Genomic DNA, 17782 nt, shown 5'->3' on the forward strand with positions numbered 1-17782 from the left:
TGACAGACATGAAATGAACCCTAGTCACTGTTCCAAAGCACATACAAATTGAATTTCAAGAGTTAGAACCAGCACTTGTTTGTAATCTGGGGTGGCTGTTAACATAAAAGTGCCAAATGTGATCTGGGAGAAGTCAGAGGCAGTTCTTTGGGGGAGGGGGAGGAGCGGGAATGGTAATTAGGGGACTGGACTGCACACTTGCAGGAAACAAATGGCCCAAGAGAGTCATGGCTGTGGAAGGCCTCCACAGGAAGTGCTCTTTGGGACAGGGCAGGAAGGAAAGCCTGCGCTGCAGCTATGTCTGCGGTGTAGCATACAAACAGGAAGGCCCACTGCCTTCCTCTGCACATCCAACCAGAAGCCCGGTTTCATGACTGCTTGTTCTCATCACAACCCCACCATGCTCGGAACTCTTCCAGGTGCGGGTTGTGGTTCCTGTGGCATCTGCTTATCAGCTCTTGATACACATGATGTTTGCCATTCTGATTCAGTCACATTCTTTTACAAAGGTGTCTGATCTATCTTGTTCCCACTGATCATTTTCCATTCCTCCTCTTATTTCTATGGATTTGCCTACAGGGAACACTTCATCTAAATCAGTGGTTCTCAACCTTCCTAATGTCGCAACCCTTTAATACAGTGCCTCATATTGTGGAGATCGCCCCCCCACCTTAAAATTATTTTCATTGCTACTTTGTAACTGTAATTTTGCTACTGTTATGAATCGGGCGACCCCTGTGAAAGGGTCGCTTAACCCCCAAAGGTGTTACGTGTGATCCACAGGTTGAGAACCATTGATCTAAATCGAACCATGTTCACACAAGAAGCCTTTTCGGCCTGGCTTCTTTTACTCTGCACCTTGTTTCCAAGGGTTGTCCATGAGGTCACATGGATCAGAAGTCATTTTATGGTTAGAGAACACTTCTTTGTACCGAGACATCACATTTTGTTTACCATTCATCAGTTGATAGACATTTGGGTGATTTTCGCCTTTTGCCTATTTTGAATAATGCTGCTGTGAACATTTGTGTTCCAGTTTATGTTTGAACATCTGTTTTCAATTCTTCTGGGTTTTATCTTTAGGAGAAAAATTGCTGAGATATGTTTGAGGAACTGCCAAACTTTCCCACCATTTTACATTCCCACCAGCAATTTATGAGGGGGCTCCAATTTCTCTATATCCTTCCCACCACTTATTATTTTCCTTAAAACGAAAAAACCCCTCCACTATCCAAGTGGGCATAAAGTGGAATGTCCACGTGGTTTTGTGTTTCTCTAGTGGCTAATAATATTGGGCATGTTTTCATGGCCAGTTATGTATTTTCCAGAAATGTCTATAGATATACTAATTTTAACATTGGACGATTTATCTTTTATTATTGAGTTATAAGAATTCTTTATATATTCTACATATAAGTTCTTTTTTTCAACATATAAGTTCTAAATTAGATATATGACTGGCAAATATTTTCTCTCCTTATGTTGGGTTGTCTTTTACATTTCTTGTTGGTATCATTTGCAGCTTGAAATTTTTAATTTTGATGTACTCCAATATTTTTTGGTTATGTTTTAACTGGTGTTGCAGCTAAAAACCCATTACTAAAATCTAGATCATGAGGATTTATCTTTTTCCCCCCTAATAGTTTTATGGCTTTGTTGTTGTTGTTAGGTACCTCCAGTCCAGTTCCAATTCATAGCGACCCCATGTACAATAGAATGAAGCACTGGCCAAACCTGTGCCATCCCCACAACTGCTGTCCCGTGTGAGCCCATTGTTGCAGCCACTGTGCCAATCCATCTTGAAGGCCTTCCTTTTTTTTGCTGTCCCACTTTGCCAAGCATGTCCGTCTCCAGCAACTGCTCTCTCCTGATAATGTCTTAAGTACATGAGATGAAGTCTCGTTATCTTTGCCTCTAAGGAGAATTCTGGCTGTATTTCTCCCAGTCTCTGATCCATTTTGCGTTAATTTTTATATATGGGGTGTGTTAAGGGTCCAACTTTATTCCTTCGCATGTGTAAATATAGTTGTTCCAATGCCATTTAAATGCTTTTCAGGAAAACACTTGGGATGCGTTTCCAACCATGAGAAAGACCCAATGGGGGGAGCCAGGGACAGACATGTGATTGACTCAATATGGCTGCAGGGGAAGCCTTCACCGTCTTCCACTGCATCTCTCCCCTCTTAATTTCTTTGCTTATTTGTGTAGTTCACTCAACCAAACTAGAAACCCAAGTTTTTTCTGACTCCTTCCAGTCTCATCACTTATATCCAGTCAGCTACCAAGTCCTATTTCACTTCTTTTTTGAGTCACCGGGGTACAGTAAAGCATCAATGAAACACACTATATTCCTCTGGTTCCTTGAGACTTCCTCACCCCCACTACCATGACCCCGGTGCTGCTTCTCAATTCCGACTAGACGGGAACACATACACAGGTATAGACAAAGAGATGGGAGCTCATGACACACAGAATCCAGGGAACAGGAGTGGGAATGGTGATACCAGAAGGGTAGGGGAAGAGGAAGGGAGAAAGGGGGAACCAATCGCAATGATCGACACATAATCATACACCCCTCTACAGGTGGAAGAACAGAAAACACGGGGGAGACAGCAATCAATGTGAGAGATGAAAATAACAATGTACAATCTAAGGGGGTGAGGGAGGGAGAGGGAAAACAAAAAAAGAGGAGCCTGATACAAAAGGCTCAATAGAAAAACGTCTAGAAAAGAATGAAGGCAACATATGTACAAACATGCCTGAATCAATTGATGTATGGATTGTGATAAGAATTGTACAAGCCCCCAATAAAATGATGGGAAAAAAATCATTTTATTGGGGAGCTCCTATAGCTCTTATCACAATCCATACATCCATCGTGTCAAACACATTTTCTTCCTACTTGAGTCCTAGGTATCAGCTCATTTCCTGCCCACCCCCATGAATCCTTGATAATTTTTTTTGTTTTTAATCATTTTATTAGGGGCTCATAAAACTCTTATCACAATCCATACATACATCAATTATGTAAAGCGCATTTGTACATTCATTGCCCTCATTATTCTCAAAACATTTCCTCTTCACTTAAGCCCCTGGCATTAGGTCCTCATTTTTCCCCTCCCTCCCTGCCCCCCCTCTCCCTCATGAGCCCTTGATAATTTATAAATTGGTATTTTGTCATATCTTGCCCTGTCTGACGTCTCCCTTCACTCACTTTTCTGTTGTCCGTCCCCCAGGAAGGAGGTCACATATAGTTCCTTGTAATCGGTTCCCGAACCCTTGATAATTTATACATTTCTTTTTCATGTCTTACACCAACCACTGTCTCCCTTCATCCATCTTTCTGTTGTCTGTCTCCCTGGGAGGGGGGTATATATAGATCATTGTGATCAATTCCACCTTTCTGCCCCCACCTATTTCCTTTTACTTTGTCCCACTATCATGTTCAGCCTTCATTTGGATTTCAGTATTTCCTCTGGCTACATTGCTCTTGTTCAAGCCTCACCAGGCATCCTACCCTTTCCTCACCATCAATTTTAGATCACTTTTTGTTCCCTTGTACCCGGGTTTGTTGACACTCTCCTTCCTTTCCCCTGTCTCCCCCTCTCCCCTAGAACCATCCGTTCATTATTTTCTCCTCTGGATTGTTTATCCTATCTTATGTAGAGAGACATGCAGAGACAAATAATAAGCACAAAAAACAAGACAGCAAAACAACAAAAGAAAACAAAAAAGCAACAACAACGAAAAAAACAAGTGACAAAAAAAAAAAGCTTATACAGTTTGTTGACCTTTAGGGGTGTTTTCTGGTGGAGTCTGATAGGGTGTCACGCCCTGGTCCCAGTCTATTTTTGGTATTCCCCAGGGAATTCATTGCTTTGCTCCCCTAGCTGCTCTGCTGCACGCCCTTAGTGTTTTGCCCCGGTGTGGTGGTCAGATTGGGTGTAATTCTCACATTGTGTCTCCAGTGTTGTTCCCATAGCAGTGAGGGATGTCATGTCTCGTAGTGGGGCTGGCCCTATGGTCCTCTGTGCACTGGCTGCTCTGAGCAGGAAGATTGTCCTCAGGGCTTGGTGGTCCAGGATGTGCTCCACTCTCCTTCCCTATTTGTTTGCTCCCGTGTGCTCTGATCAGACATGCCCCTCTCCCTGAGCTGTAGCTTCAGTGCTGTCCTCTTAAGTGCATTCTTCTTGGGGGAAGGGGGAAGCAGGGGTGGGCTAGCTACTTAAATTCTTAAGTATTTCTTTTTTTTCTTAATTATTTCTTAAAACCACCCCTTCTTCTCCACTCACATCATAGCTCTACTTTGGGTCTCATAACAGAGTGGTTTAGACTTAACCACAGCCTCACTTTCCTTAAAGCAATTTATCACGTGGCTATCAAATAATGGCACTTTGGTCATGCCATTAAATAGTTTAGAAGAATTCAACAGAGGGACAAATACTATGTTTCTCTCTATGTGGTATACAGTGAACCCTCGCCACTTCGCGCTTCGACTTCCGCGGCTTCACTCTATCGCGGTTTTTGCGTAACAGCGCATGCTCTGTCATTACTGCCACTGATTGGCTCATACTGTACACGCTTCTGTCTGCATAGCTACATATCGGAGCTATGTATCAGATGCATTTTTGCTTTTGTACAGTGTACTGTAATTGTTTGCGATTTTAAAGAAATTTCATCTAAGCCCTACGATGGCTCCTAAACGAGCTGCTTCTTCTAAGCCTTCTGACAATAAAAATAAGTGCCAGAGGAAGATGCTCACCATCCAGGAAAAGGTAAAACTTTTGGATATGATCAAAGATGGCAAGAAAATCGTGGAGGTTGCACGCCATTTCGACTTGAATGAGTCTTCCGTTCGCTCCATCCGTTGTACTTCATAATATAATAAATTATAAATGATAATTGTAACATCCAAAATGTTTTACTGCATTTTCCCTTTTTCGTTTAATAAATTGGGTAATGCGAGTGTAATGGTGACTAAAGGGTGTTTTTTCATGTCCTCTATGCTCTAACTACGAAAATATTTGATTTACAAATAAAGAATCCTACTTCGTGGAATTTCATTTATCACGGTAGGGTCTAGAACCGATTAACTGCGATAAACGAGGGTTCACTGTAATTAGACTACGTATGAAAAATACTCTTGTCAAAAAAGTTGAACATGAACCTTATCAAGCTTTTAGACCTAAATTCAAACTAATGGGAGATAGAGGGGACAGAAGAACAAGTTAAATAACACCAAGGAGCCAACACCAGAAATAAGAGACTACAGGTCAATTGTCCTTGTTTTTCCCACAGTTATTGGCATAATTAAAAAAAAAGTATGTTGGCAAGACAAAAGTGTGTTGTGGAAGGGACTATTCTAGAAGAAATGAACCTGAGGAGTCCATAACAACTTAGTGGAAATAACCAGTGGGTTTTGCTTAGGTCGCGACCTGAACACACTGCAGTACATACTGAAAGCCGTTTTGAGGCCGACAATTGGGGAAATTTGAAGGAGGACTGAATATGAGGTGTTACCAAAGACAAGCTGTCAGTTTTGTTAACAATAATGGCAAGTTCTATGCAAGAACATGACCACCATCACCACCACCACACGTACACAGAACTATTTAGGGATGACACGACATGCTGGCAGGGATTACACTGGCTTTAAAATACATGAGCAATTTAAAAGCAAGCTAAAAAATAGGATCATGGAGGTAAATGTTTAGAAAATAATGATGGCAACATATGCACAAATATGCTTGATACAATTGATGGATTGTTAGAAGAGGCACCAATAAAATGATGTTTAAAAAAAAGTATCATGGAAGTACGGCAGAATGTTGATAATTGTTGATATTAGGCTGCATTTCACGATGCAGCAACAACAAACTGCTTATAATTTCTTAAGTTTACCCTGTCCTTTCTTATTTTAATACTCAGCAAGGGGTAGGAGACTCCTTGGGTCACCGATCCACTGAGTAAAGGCTTGGTTGTGGGGAGCAAGGCAAGCTGAAGCCCATGGAAGACTGCTCTCTGCAGAAAATCACTCCTGTGGGAAGCTTCAAGATAGGTGCTTCCATTAGACTTCTAAGATGCAGAGGTGCCAATTCCCAACACATGGCCCTTTGTCTCTGTGTTTGGCCCACATAGGAAAAGTGGTCTTGGAGAAGAATGGTGCATTATCTTGAATGTAATCAGGTGGTGAAGCCAATTGCAGCTGCTGCTCCAGATGTCATTTTTTACCAGAGCAGATAAACATAGCCCCAGGCAACTGCTTTGTGCCTATTGATCTGGAAAAATGCTTTTATTCTTTGTCTAATAAGCAGAGAATACTAGAAGCAGTTTGCAAAAGCCTCAATCATCTGGCATGCAGCAGGACAACACAGTAGTCGCATGAAGAAAGCAGGTTCATGCAAGAGAGTGGGAGATAAACCCCTGAAGACGCAGGGATGTGTTTTTTAAGTGAAGTTTTGGGGGCTAAGGGCGTGTATCAGGACATCTCCAGCAAACTCAAGTACATATCGCTGCATCCTGTACCCCGACCACTAAGAAGCAGGCCAACACCTAGTAAGCATTTTTGGATTTTGGACACTAGTGTCTACATTTGGTGCCTGCCTTAGAGTTAGGTAAGACCAGGTAACTAAGTGTAGCCCATGGGATACAAGCAGAAGTAATAGCTTTAACTTCTGTGTCATTTACAACTAAAGAACTGCTGCCTGCCTTGGTAGCTTGTCTCTCTTTTTCTCCTTTCCTAGGAGCTGTAGCCTAAAAGTGGCCTGAAGAATCATTATCATGTGGATGAAGACACTTCTTGGGGAACAATGAGGCAAACAAGAAGGAACCTGGGTCCCGGGTGGCAGATCTGACCCCACAAGCCTGACAAGGCTGGGCTACTTTATGGTTGACAAACAGACTTCCATAGTACTAAATGCACTACATCTTGGGGTTTTCTTAACTTTTATTTTAACTCAAACATATTGACTCCATCCCTCACCCCACCCCTCCAATCCTATTCTGGAAGCTGGACAGCTCAGGTTATTTTAGTATCTTATCCTAAGCTAATTAAAATGTGGTTCTTACTTATTTAGACACTAAGGGGAAGGGGACCAACACTTACTGAATTCCTCCATGCGAGGCATTTTACAGACATTATATTTGACGTTCCACATAGCTCCATGAGGACTACGTTCAATAAAGAAACAGGACTAGGTCACCTGCCCAAGATCACTCTAGATGGGATAACTTGAGAGTTTCTTTCTGACAATACATACTCGCTGTTCCCCACCCCCACCCCCACCCCCATAAAGAAAGGGCTGACACGGGCTGAGGGACCTGAAAGAAGCTCCCATTTTAGGTGTCACTCACATAGAGGTCCGGTACTTGATGTCATCTTTCTCAGCCAGCTCTTCACAGGTGAGGCCATTGTGTTCTTTCCAGAGTCCTTGACACTTCCTGCAGGTTTCCTGGGGACAAAAGACAGATCCTGGTGAGTGAACACCAAGGTGGTTTCTGTTCAACAAAAGGGGACAGAAAATGAGCTCCCTTTGGCTTGCATTCAGTTGGACATCCTCCCCCTCCCTTATAGCAGGGAGGTAGGTTTTGAAGGACAGTGCTCAAGAAAAAAGGGGTGGGGGCTGGGGGAACATGACAGGGAAGCACAGGGGTCAGGGTGGAGGGTGTTCCCTGCCCTGATGAAAGGAAAGTGTTTTGCACCCATCTCCCAATTCATACAAGGTTTTCTAAAATGCCAGGGTTACCGAAAATTCCACAGGAGACAAACTTAAGTGGCCTTAGTCTTTAACAAGTAGCATTCTGTGAGTTGCTTGAAATGAGAGTCTGGATCTTATATGGACCTCTGGTTTCTCCACCTGGTATTGGGCCTGATGGAAGGCAGACACTTTTGTTGATGTAGCCTGCAGAAGGGTCTACACTGGGATCACGGGCCCTAAGGGGCAGCATTCCCTCAGTCACCTGCTACTCACACAGGTATGGCACTCTCCATAGGTCAGTTTAATTGTGAACACAGTTGAAAAAAATCACCACCTTTATTTTAAGATACTGCATAAGTTCTAAAACATTTTCATTTATAAAATAAGTGTGCTACAAACATCTCACTTCAGAACCAAACATTTACAGAGGGCCTACTGCATGCCAGGTACAAACCAGGCATTAGGACACAGTGGGGAACAAAACCCCTTTCTTTCCTGGCCTCATGGAGCTCCAGCCTAGCAAAATGAAAATGCCAGTAAGGGCAATGATGCATGAAAAGGTCTAGTCTGAGGAGAAGGGATGATTTGGGAGCTGAAAGACAAGTCATTGAGAGCTGGGAGGGGCTGGGGATGGTGTAGTCATTAATCTGACCTTCAACCTAAGAGTGATGGGTTTAAATTATGGAAGTGACAAGATCAGCTTTGTAATTTGAAAATTTAAAGTTCTCTGTGGAAAATAGCCAAGTGGGAGGAAAGAGCATGTTGAAGGCGGTTAGAGACTATCACAGACCTCTGCGAGGGACCAGGGGCTTGGACCTGGGAGATGAGTGAGCATGTCAAGTTGACTAGCTTGAGAGACATTTAGGAGGTAAAACTGACAGCTTAGAGGTGGGTCAGCTATGGAGTGAGTGGGAGGGAAGTATCCAGGACGAATACCAGGTTCTTGCTTTGTGCTACCCAATAAAAGGGTGACATCGAGGGGGGTGGGAGCAATGGGAAAGGAGGGCAGGTGTTCAGATTATGACTTGGTTTGGTGGTGTCCACTCAGAGGTGGGGCAGCTGCCAGGCAGGGAGTCAGGTACAAACAAATGTCTAGCATTCTGGATGGGTGGGACTAGAAAATCATGCCCAGAGATATCCTTCTCATCACTGCAATCTCACACTTGAGATGATGTAAGACAACAAGCTTAAGCGCAGAAAGACTGTTCTACAGCGGTTCCAAAGCCTAGGACAACCTTTAAGAATCTGCTCTTGAAATTTCCCTAATACACACTGCTAAGAGGACTGAGACTCAGCAGAGAACAGTGTGTGATCCACATATAACATATATCTGAAAAGACACCAAACTGGTAATTCTGATTGACCCTGGGTAATTACAAGGCAAACATGATAGACTTTTCACTGTATGCATTTTCACTATACATATGCGCTATTCAATTAACAAGTAAAATTTTAAAATGAAAATGAAACCACCATTTGGTGGGATAGATGCTGCAAAAGAGTTTTGTCACTGGGTGGAGTAGAGGTGAGCCGAGTCTGGAAATGGATGTTCTCGGTGGACTCTGCCAAGCCTGCAATAAGCAGAGACACCGACTAGTCAGCAGTGTTCTCACCCCCCCAAAACATGGCGCCGATGAAAACCTGAAAACCAATGTTTAAATTATCTCATGCCCTATTATTCTGGGAAAAGTGGAGCACAAACAACAGCTGGCGAGTAGATGTGTCCCACCCATGTGGGGGGAGGTCAGATGCTTGCAGGCATTTCCCCCCCTGAGGGCGATCAGTTGCCAGACTGCAGAGGGCCCTGCTCCCTGCAGTTAAAGACAATGGACAGAGTTGCAGTCATCTATTTGGTTTCTGTAGGTGGGGTTTACACCCTACTGATAATGGTTCCTATGGAGATCCAGAGAACAGGTCAAAGTTAAGCTGCCATCCTGATTCCAAGATCTGCTCATCTGGTCACATACATACCCCTAATCCCTCCTCTTCCTATTGAGTCTATGTCCCTAGACCATCCCCTCTCATTGCTGTATAACCTATATAGTGCAACCCCTTTCTGTGACGTATGTCAATTAGTGGGCTTGTACGCCCTCAAAAAGTATATAGGCCTGGGTTAGCAAGAGATCCCTCTGTCCTCTCTCGCCCCCTCACTCTCCTCTCCCTTGTTTCGTTTCCAGTCCTCCTTCCCTTCCCCCTCTCTCCACGTGGACCACCAAGCGGGGCTGAGGTGAGCAATGCTACCATGTAATGTCTTACTGCATTATTGTAATATCTCTTCTATTGCTCATGCTCTCGATGACTTTAATACTTCTACATCTCAACCATACAATTGTGCATACTGAACCCATGATTCGCAGTGGAGGGCTGCCCCCCCAACATTATACTACACACCGGCCCAACAATACCTTAGCCGCCCTCAGGAAGAGGAGCTGGAAACAAAGCGTGGCATTTATCTAGTGCTCTGCAGCATTCACAGCAAATCCATATTATTAATTCATGGAACCTTCTCCACAAAATGAGCCCTGCAGCCAGAGAAGGTAAGGAACTGGGCTGCTAACTAACTGCAGGATTGGTGGTTCAAAGCCACTAGCTGCTCTGCAGGAGACATACAAGGCTGTGTGCTCCAGTGAAGCCTTAGTCTTGGAAGCCTTGAGGAGCAGCTCTCTCTGGCCTGAAGGATCGCCAGAAGCAGCGGTGGTGGGTGTCTGGTTCTTCACAAAGAAAGCCGTTTACAGGGTGAGGCCTGGCCAGGCTGGCATCAGGCTGCGCAGGGCTATTAGGAAGCCTCTGCTAGTGTCAAGGTGGCTTTTCAGCTATGATTATCCTTAAGGAAGGGCCCAGGGGCCTCAGAGGAAACCTGAATGTCTCTACGACAGACTAGACTATGCAGCTAGACCCTAAAACTGACAATTGAAAAAGGCAAGCACATCCAGCTGAGCAGTCACACTGGAGTTCCCGGGTCCTATCTTGGAGATGCGCCCCCTCTTTTAAACAACTCTCCTCTGAAGAACAGGTAGGCGCTATTCTAACCCAACATATGGCAAAATGATATTTAGGGAGAAGAAATGCTCTTAGTGTTGACTCAACATGAAGACAATTGCCATTTTCCAGGTGAGGTTCTGAGGAAGTCAGCAGGACCAGCTTGATGGAAAGCGCAGGGCACAGCCTGTATCTCCTGCCACCCCCTGTGCACATATCCGGTCAGAAGGAAGCAGCTGGATTCATCATCATCCAATGTCTATAGCACCTTCCTTTTGGAGCAGGAAGGAGCTGCATAGCGTGGGCCCACCTGGAGCGCTCCATCAGCATTCCCTGGGGCACATGGAGACTTCTGGTGAAGCTTTAGGGTGTCCTCAAAGGGCATCAGGGTGTGAGGACCCACTCAGGGCTTTCTTTTGCCTTGGAAAGGAAATACCCAGCTTGCCAGTCTCCTGTCTTACCCCTTTCTGATGCCAACATGTTATGTTTCATGGGGAAAGCAGAGGTTAAATTCAGTTTGTTCATATAGTTTCCTCAAAAAGCTAATAGGGCCTGACCAGTCTAGTTGTTCACACTGCTGCGGCTCAGCCTTTCCAGTCTTGTCTCAGAAGCAGAACACAGCGAATGGATTTTTGAGCAGGTTCTCCATTTGAAACTCTAAACTCACTCTCAAAGGGTAAGAAGGTACTGGCTTCAACACAAGGCACAAGGCTATCAATTAGAACCTCCAAGACGCCAGCTTTCTGCTTGGACAACTCAAGACCCAGCCAACAGGGAGGCTGTAAACCCCAGCCCTTCTACAGGGATAGGGGGCACACCTCTCTTGTCGGATGGTATAGCCAACAGAGATCCTAAATAGGAACATTCAAGGATGCCTCTCAACCAAGCACCTTTCCCACCTGGAGCTCCAGCTGTTGTGTGGTACTTTCTCACCTATGACAGCCAGCCACATCGCAACTAAACCCAGTCAATACATCAACACTGTAAAGAACACAGTACGCTCTACTATTGTCAACATCCATTATTTGAAAGTATATTACAGCTCACTCATTTGCATGTTTTAGATTTCTGTGTGTTTTATAACTTATGTTGGAGTGTAGTACTGCATCTATGGGGTGTGTGTGTGTGTGTGTGTGTAAGTGAAGGTTTCTGTTCTACACAATCTTCCTGACAAGGCAAGCCACCAGAAGGCTACAGGAATCGACTATGAAGGAAAGCAATAACAAGGCAGCAGGCAGGGAAGGAAATGAGATGTTTCTTGGGTAGAAATAGCTGGAAGGGGTGAGAGGGGCCTGGAGTGGTTTCTAGGTTTCTGGCAATGGTTGGTGGAAACACCAGCTCAGAAGTGAATTAGGAGGAGGGTAGGAGGCGGAGGGGAGAATGAGTATGTGTTAATTTTAGATGAGATGGGGTGTGTTCAGGTTGGTATGGCCATAGATTATGTGTTAATTATAAACTGGCTGATTTGTGGACTTGCTCACTCATTTGTTGTCCCATTACTACTGAGGTTCTATTGTCTGTCAAGCACTATATGAGATGCTGGGGATGCAGCGATAAATACGTGACAGTCACTGCCTTCTTGGAGCCGGTATTCAATGCTGAACACAGACATTAACCTAATATAGTTGTTGCCATGAAGGCGCATTTTTTTTTTGTTTGAAGGGGCATTTTATAGGAAGAGCACAGTGTGGTAATGTGTGTTCCCAGGAGATGGAAAGCAGACAGAGGACCAGGACCTGTGAGGATCTGATTGTGAGACTGGGCCCTAGTGCTTCTAGAAAGAGTTGGCAGGCCTGGGGGACAGGCTGTCACTGGCAGAGAGCAGAGCACATGTGCAGGCTTTACTCCAAGAAGATTGCAGGTGGAGCCCAAGGGGGAAGAGACAATAAGAATCTGAGGATCGACTGAGGCATCAGCAGAACTAAATTCACCACCACGTCCATTCTGACTCATAGTGACCCTCTAGGACCCTATAAAGTAGAACTGCCCCTGTGGATTTCTGAGAGTGTAAGTCTTCACAGGAAGAAAGAATCCTTTCTTCCTCTGTGGATGGTGGGTTCAAACTGCTAAGCCTCAAGATGTAACCCACTATGCCCTCAGGATTCTGTTGGCTGGAGTTGAGGTTTACTCCTCAGTGTAGTTGAAGCCAGCAGGAGGCTTGGAGGGGCAGGTGTTGTAAGTGTAATGATCTGATCCCATTTTCCAGAGATCTGGCTGTTGCTGGAGAAAGGATGAGTGGCAAGGGGCAGGGCCTTGCAGCAACCCCCACTTTCAACTAAGCCAAGCCAGTAAGTTTTAGGGATCAAACCCTTAGAGCTCCCCACAATGGAGGCCTCAACCTAATTTCCTTACCAATCAGGGCTCAGCAGAGGCAGGGTGACTTGTGACAGGGAAAATCTGCCTGCCCTGCCTGGCTGAAGAAAGCGAACTTTAAAACAGATGGCTGTGGCTCCTGAAACGACTTTCCCCTTGGAATTGTGTTGTTCTTGGCTGCACATGGGCCTGTGTCATCTCCAGCACGCCTATACCAGGGTGTCGGGCTATCAATTCCATTAAAAAAAATATAGACAAGGAATTACAGGAAGGCACCATCACCCACTCAAGGTCACAGAGCTTCGAGGTCAGTTGGCTGGCTGGGCAAACCCTGCTGCTCTTTCCATTTCTTCTCACTGCAGGTCAGCATGGGCTTGCTGGCAAGAAGAGGCCATTGTTGGGTGGGAAAACCAAGGGCATGTGGCGATGAGACAAGCCCTGAGGTTACAATGGCTAGCTTGTTTGAGGTAGCTCAGATGAAGGGCTGGGCTGGGCTGGGCTCAGCTAGGCATCAGGGAGCAGGACCCCCAGCTGCAGCTGGGCTGATGGACTTAGCCACGTGCTTCCTGGAGCGATGGGAATGTCCATGGAGAGGCAGGATGAAGCTGGACCCAACCTGAAGACTCCATTTCCTAAGGGGGCCCAGAGAGGAACCTGCTAATCAGCCATCTCCCACCACAGCCCCTTGAGAAAGTCACTGTTCCTGCCACCTTCGGCCAGTTGCAAGTTGGCTGGAGTTTTAACAAAAGGAAGTGTAATTTTAGATTTCTTGCACCCAAATAAACAAAGATGGGCTCAGCTCCAGCTTTCCACATCAGAACCAAACAACCAACGACCTATCCACTCCCTCAGCTTAATTAATTCACTCTCAGGCCCTTCATTGTAAATACCCGCCATTCACTCAGCTCCTCTAAGTGGCCAGAACTCTGAATTACAGGCAGGCTCAGAGATACTGGAGGTTCATTCCAGTCTGCCTTAGTAAGGCCAGTCTATGAAATGTATAGCTTCCTAGTGCATGTAAAAGTGATGTGTATGAAATACTTTATCTACCTCATGTGCAAGAGCATAATTCAAACGACACAAGAGACACAAAGCGAGTATGTCCTGATGGAAAAAGGGTGACTTACCTGGTGCAGGGTTGCCAAAAAGCTTCAATTTATAAAATTCCTTTTGTCTGCCTGGATTATACTGTTTAGACCACTACTTGTCCCACACTGCTCTGGGGCAGAGTTCTGGGACATGAAGCATTGGCACATGCTCACTTGCCCTCCACTGGAAAGTCCTGAGAGTCCAGCATGACTAGGCTCTGTCCTCAGCAAGCGGGGATTATCAGAGAACAAAACCAAGTTGCTGTTTGCTCAGTGGGGACACCCAGACTTGGGGATGTGCTCAGATGACAAACAGATGAATGAGAAGGTAAGGGGCACGGAGTGACAGAAGGGATGGCAATTAATCAAAGCAGCTGCTGGCATTGGCTGCATGGCATTGCCAGCCTGTTGCTGGGTCCTCTCTTCACCTGCATCTCCTCTGGTGAGTACTTCATGTTCAGATCAAGACTTATTTCCATTCTCAGTGGCTCAGTGGCACTCCCTGGGCCTCGGAGCCCTGGGTTCACACATCACTGATTAGGAAGGCTCTCCTTGTAGCAAAGACAAAGATTCCTTGGTGATCATTCTAGATGGGACAACAGCTCACACTCATCTCTTCTAAGGATGTCTTCTGAGGACCTGTCTGACCTATGCAAGGGTGTGTGTACAAGGAATCAGCCAGCAGAATCTTGACCTCAAGGGACTTCTACTTGGCCATGTTGCGGCAGGGGGGTGGGGTGGGGGTCTCAGCTAGCTGACCAGTTGTTATTGCTATTAGGTGTTGTTGAGTCACTTCTGACTCAGAGGAGCCTCATATACAATAGAACACTGGCGGGCCTTTCCCAGCTTCACAAGCTTAGCTCTGTTTGCAGTCACTATGTCAATCCATTTGAAAGGTCTTCCTTCCTCTTTGTGCTGCTCCCTAGTTCACCAAGCATGATGGCTTTCTTCTGGTGACTGGACCCTCCTGATAACATGTCCGAATCAGCACGTAATTCTTTGATTTTAATTATTCACTGCCTATCTTTCGCATGCACAGGTAATTGAAAGGATAATGGCATGGGGTAAGTGCACCTTAGTTCTCAAAGTCACATCTTTACTGTTTTAATACTTGCAAGAGATCTTTTGCCGCAAATTTTCCCCATGTAATATATTGTTTGATGTCTTCACTGTTACTTCTGTGGACAATGATTACGGTCCCAAGGTGCAACTTCAATCCTTTCTGTTTAACATGATAGTACTTACTGATTCATATATATATATATATATAAAAAATTTACTGGTTCATATTTTTAGCAGAGGAGTGCCACATCTGTCTTCCAACCCTATCTTAGACTGTAAACTCTATAGAAACTTGCCTACCACAGGTGACCTTGCTCGTACGAGATATTTTGGTGGCATAGCTTCTAGCATTACAGTGCAACACACTGGCAAGTGAGGGGTGGTATCTGATTAGAGGCTCAATGTAGTAAGAGCTACAGAGGCTGTGCCTGCTGTGACCAAGTACAGTCCTCTCTTACAAGCCCCCTGCTCCCAATATCCTCCTGGGACTACTGCATTTTATATGAGGAGGAAGAGGAAGAATCTTAGTACACTAACCTCTTTCCCATAACAACAGGCTCTCCTCCCTCAGGCCTTTATCCTTTAATAACAATGCACACTGTAATGATGACTTTATGAAGCGAAGACTTTCAAGCTAATTTCCTAGCTGTAAGCTTTTCTTGGCTAACTCCATCCCACCTCCTTCAGTCAAGAGTGGTTGGTTACCAAGGAGTTAATGACCAAGTTCTTGCAGATGGCTCCCGTATGTCAACCACAGCAGTCTTATTAATTTTCTCCTAAAGTGTCAGCATATGAGGAAACTGCCTTGCCTGTCTGTCATGATGGGAACAACATCCCCAAGAGCCCCTTTTTCAAAGGAGTTGGGCTTACAACCTTTGTACTCCAGTTTAATCCTTCTCACCATCCTCTCCCAACCAGGATACACCTCCTATCCCCCAATTCTCCTCCTTACTCCATGAAGACAATTCTGTCTGCCTGGGTCATTTCCCAAAGGACAAGCACAGTCTTCACACTCATTCTTTTAATGATGCCTTGGAATGATCTGATTATATCTCATCGCTCAAGTTCTCTTGGCAGATGTCCTTACCTTTCTTTCAAAGTGGAAAGTCTGTTCTATTTCTAAGTGCAGCTGTAGAGCTGGGCCTGAGCCAGCTGGAGGTCTGGCCACCTAGTGGGCCAGGCCCTCTCATTCACTCCAAGGAGTCAGGTACCCCTCAGAGTACAGAGCAGAACTTTGCTCCAGGGGGTTTCCACACAGGGGCCTTTTCAAGTAGCAGAGCCCTAGGCTTGCTGAGGCATGGGCTTAACCATCACACTTAAGGCTGGTGGCCAAGTGCTCACCTGTCTGTGCCACTCCTTAGTGCTGAGGAGAAGGACTTTTTTGGGGAAGATTCCATAGTCTTCGTATTTTTGCCAGTCAGGCATGCACACAGGGACTTGGGAGGGGTGTGCACTTCGTATGCCCTTGCTGTTTTTAGGCACAGGAGTGGATTCTAGAAAAGAGCATCTCTTTTTCTCCTGAAGATTAGAAAGCAGCCGCACCCCTCTCTCATTCAGGATTAGATGCCAAATTGGAATGATAGCCATCTAACCTGGTTTCTGGACTGATGCTGCCCCCGCCCCAGGGGCAGAGAAGATGCTGCTGGGGAAATCTCAGCCCAGGGAAGGCAGTACCTACCTACTAGTCACATGACTACCCTGGGAGACCAGGGTTTCCAAAATGAAGTGAGCTGCAACTATATTGTGAACTAGTCAAATCTCACTTTTACCCAAACTACAATGACCACGGACACGAACGCCACATTCCTTGGAGTAAGCACTCTGTTAAGCATGATGGTGGTGTCCCTGGAAAAGGCCACTGAGCAGGATTAGCAGGATTGCTGCAATGGGGTCAGTAACAACACCAGGGCTACCATGAGTATCCAAGCAGGAAAGTTGGGTGCGAGCTCTTGCAGTACACGCACAACACTGCCATCTTTAAGGACATTAAGTTGGGGAGAAGACACAATACAAAGTATGTAAATACACAGTCTGACCTACGGATAAAAGTGCAGAAAGGGAAGCGAGGTTGTGAGTGAGTGGGTAAAAAGGGGGTAAGGGCTCACTCCAGAAAGGTAAGGGAGTGAGCCCTGTGATTTGGGGAGTGGGGAGGGGGAGAAGTTAGGGTTCCCAGGGAAGGGGACTAGCAAGTGCAAAGGCCCTGAGGCAGCAGGTGGTGGGGGCAGTGGGTGGGGGTGGGTTGGAGCGGGAAACTAAGAGCCAAAAGACCATCATACATGTATGGGAACAAGGTCCTTAGAGGCTCAGCAGTAAGGGCTTTGACTCGTGAACAAAATAAACAGAAGAATTGGTTTGGATGAGATAACCCCTCTTATTTGCTGGCACCTTTGTTGGGAGGGCTCGTAACACCCCCCCCCCCCCAGGCTTGAGCCTTGTCTCACAGGGGGCGATAGGCAGAGGCTGGCAGCCCTCACTTGACAGTAGATGCTCAGTCCTAGTGAGGCACCAGCTTTTCAACTATGAATCACAACTGAGAAGTTCAAATTGTATATTATGCCAAGTGGTATTTTTCTCTTCTGTTGAGATAGAAAAGAAAGCACATTCTATGCGGCGTTGGTTTAGTTTTGGTCATATACACGTACA

General features: G+C 45.4%; 1 protein-coding gene across 3 annotated transcripts in view; it reads right to left on the reverse strand.

Moving 5' to 3' along the window:
- RNF216 (ring finger protein 216) overlaps nt 1–17782 on the reverse strand; it is a 125413-nt gene that overhangs the window by 22559 nt on the left and 85072 nt on the right. For all 3 annotated transcript variants that reach the window (XM_004705550.3, XM_004705549.3, XM_045285765.1), the window contains exon 14: nt 7354–7451. In XM_004705550.3, the coding sequence (XP_004705607.1) occupies nt 7354–7451 (98 nt within the window). The remainder of the gene's footprint in view (nt 1–7353; nt 7452–17782) is intronic.

Source organism: Echinops telfairi, unplaced genomic scaffold (genome assembly GCF_000313985.2).
Source record: "Echinops telfairi isolate 266 unplaced genomic scaffold, ASM31398v2 ScPeMD7_5;HRSCAF=22, whole genome shotgun sequence".
Classification (NCBI taxonomy): Eukaryota; Metazoa; Chordata; class Mammalia; order Afrosoricida; family Tenrecidae; genus Echinops; species Echinops telfairi.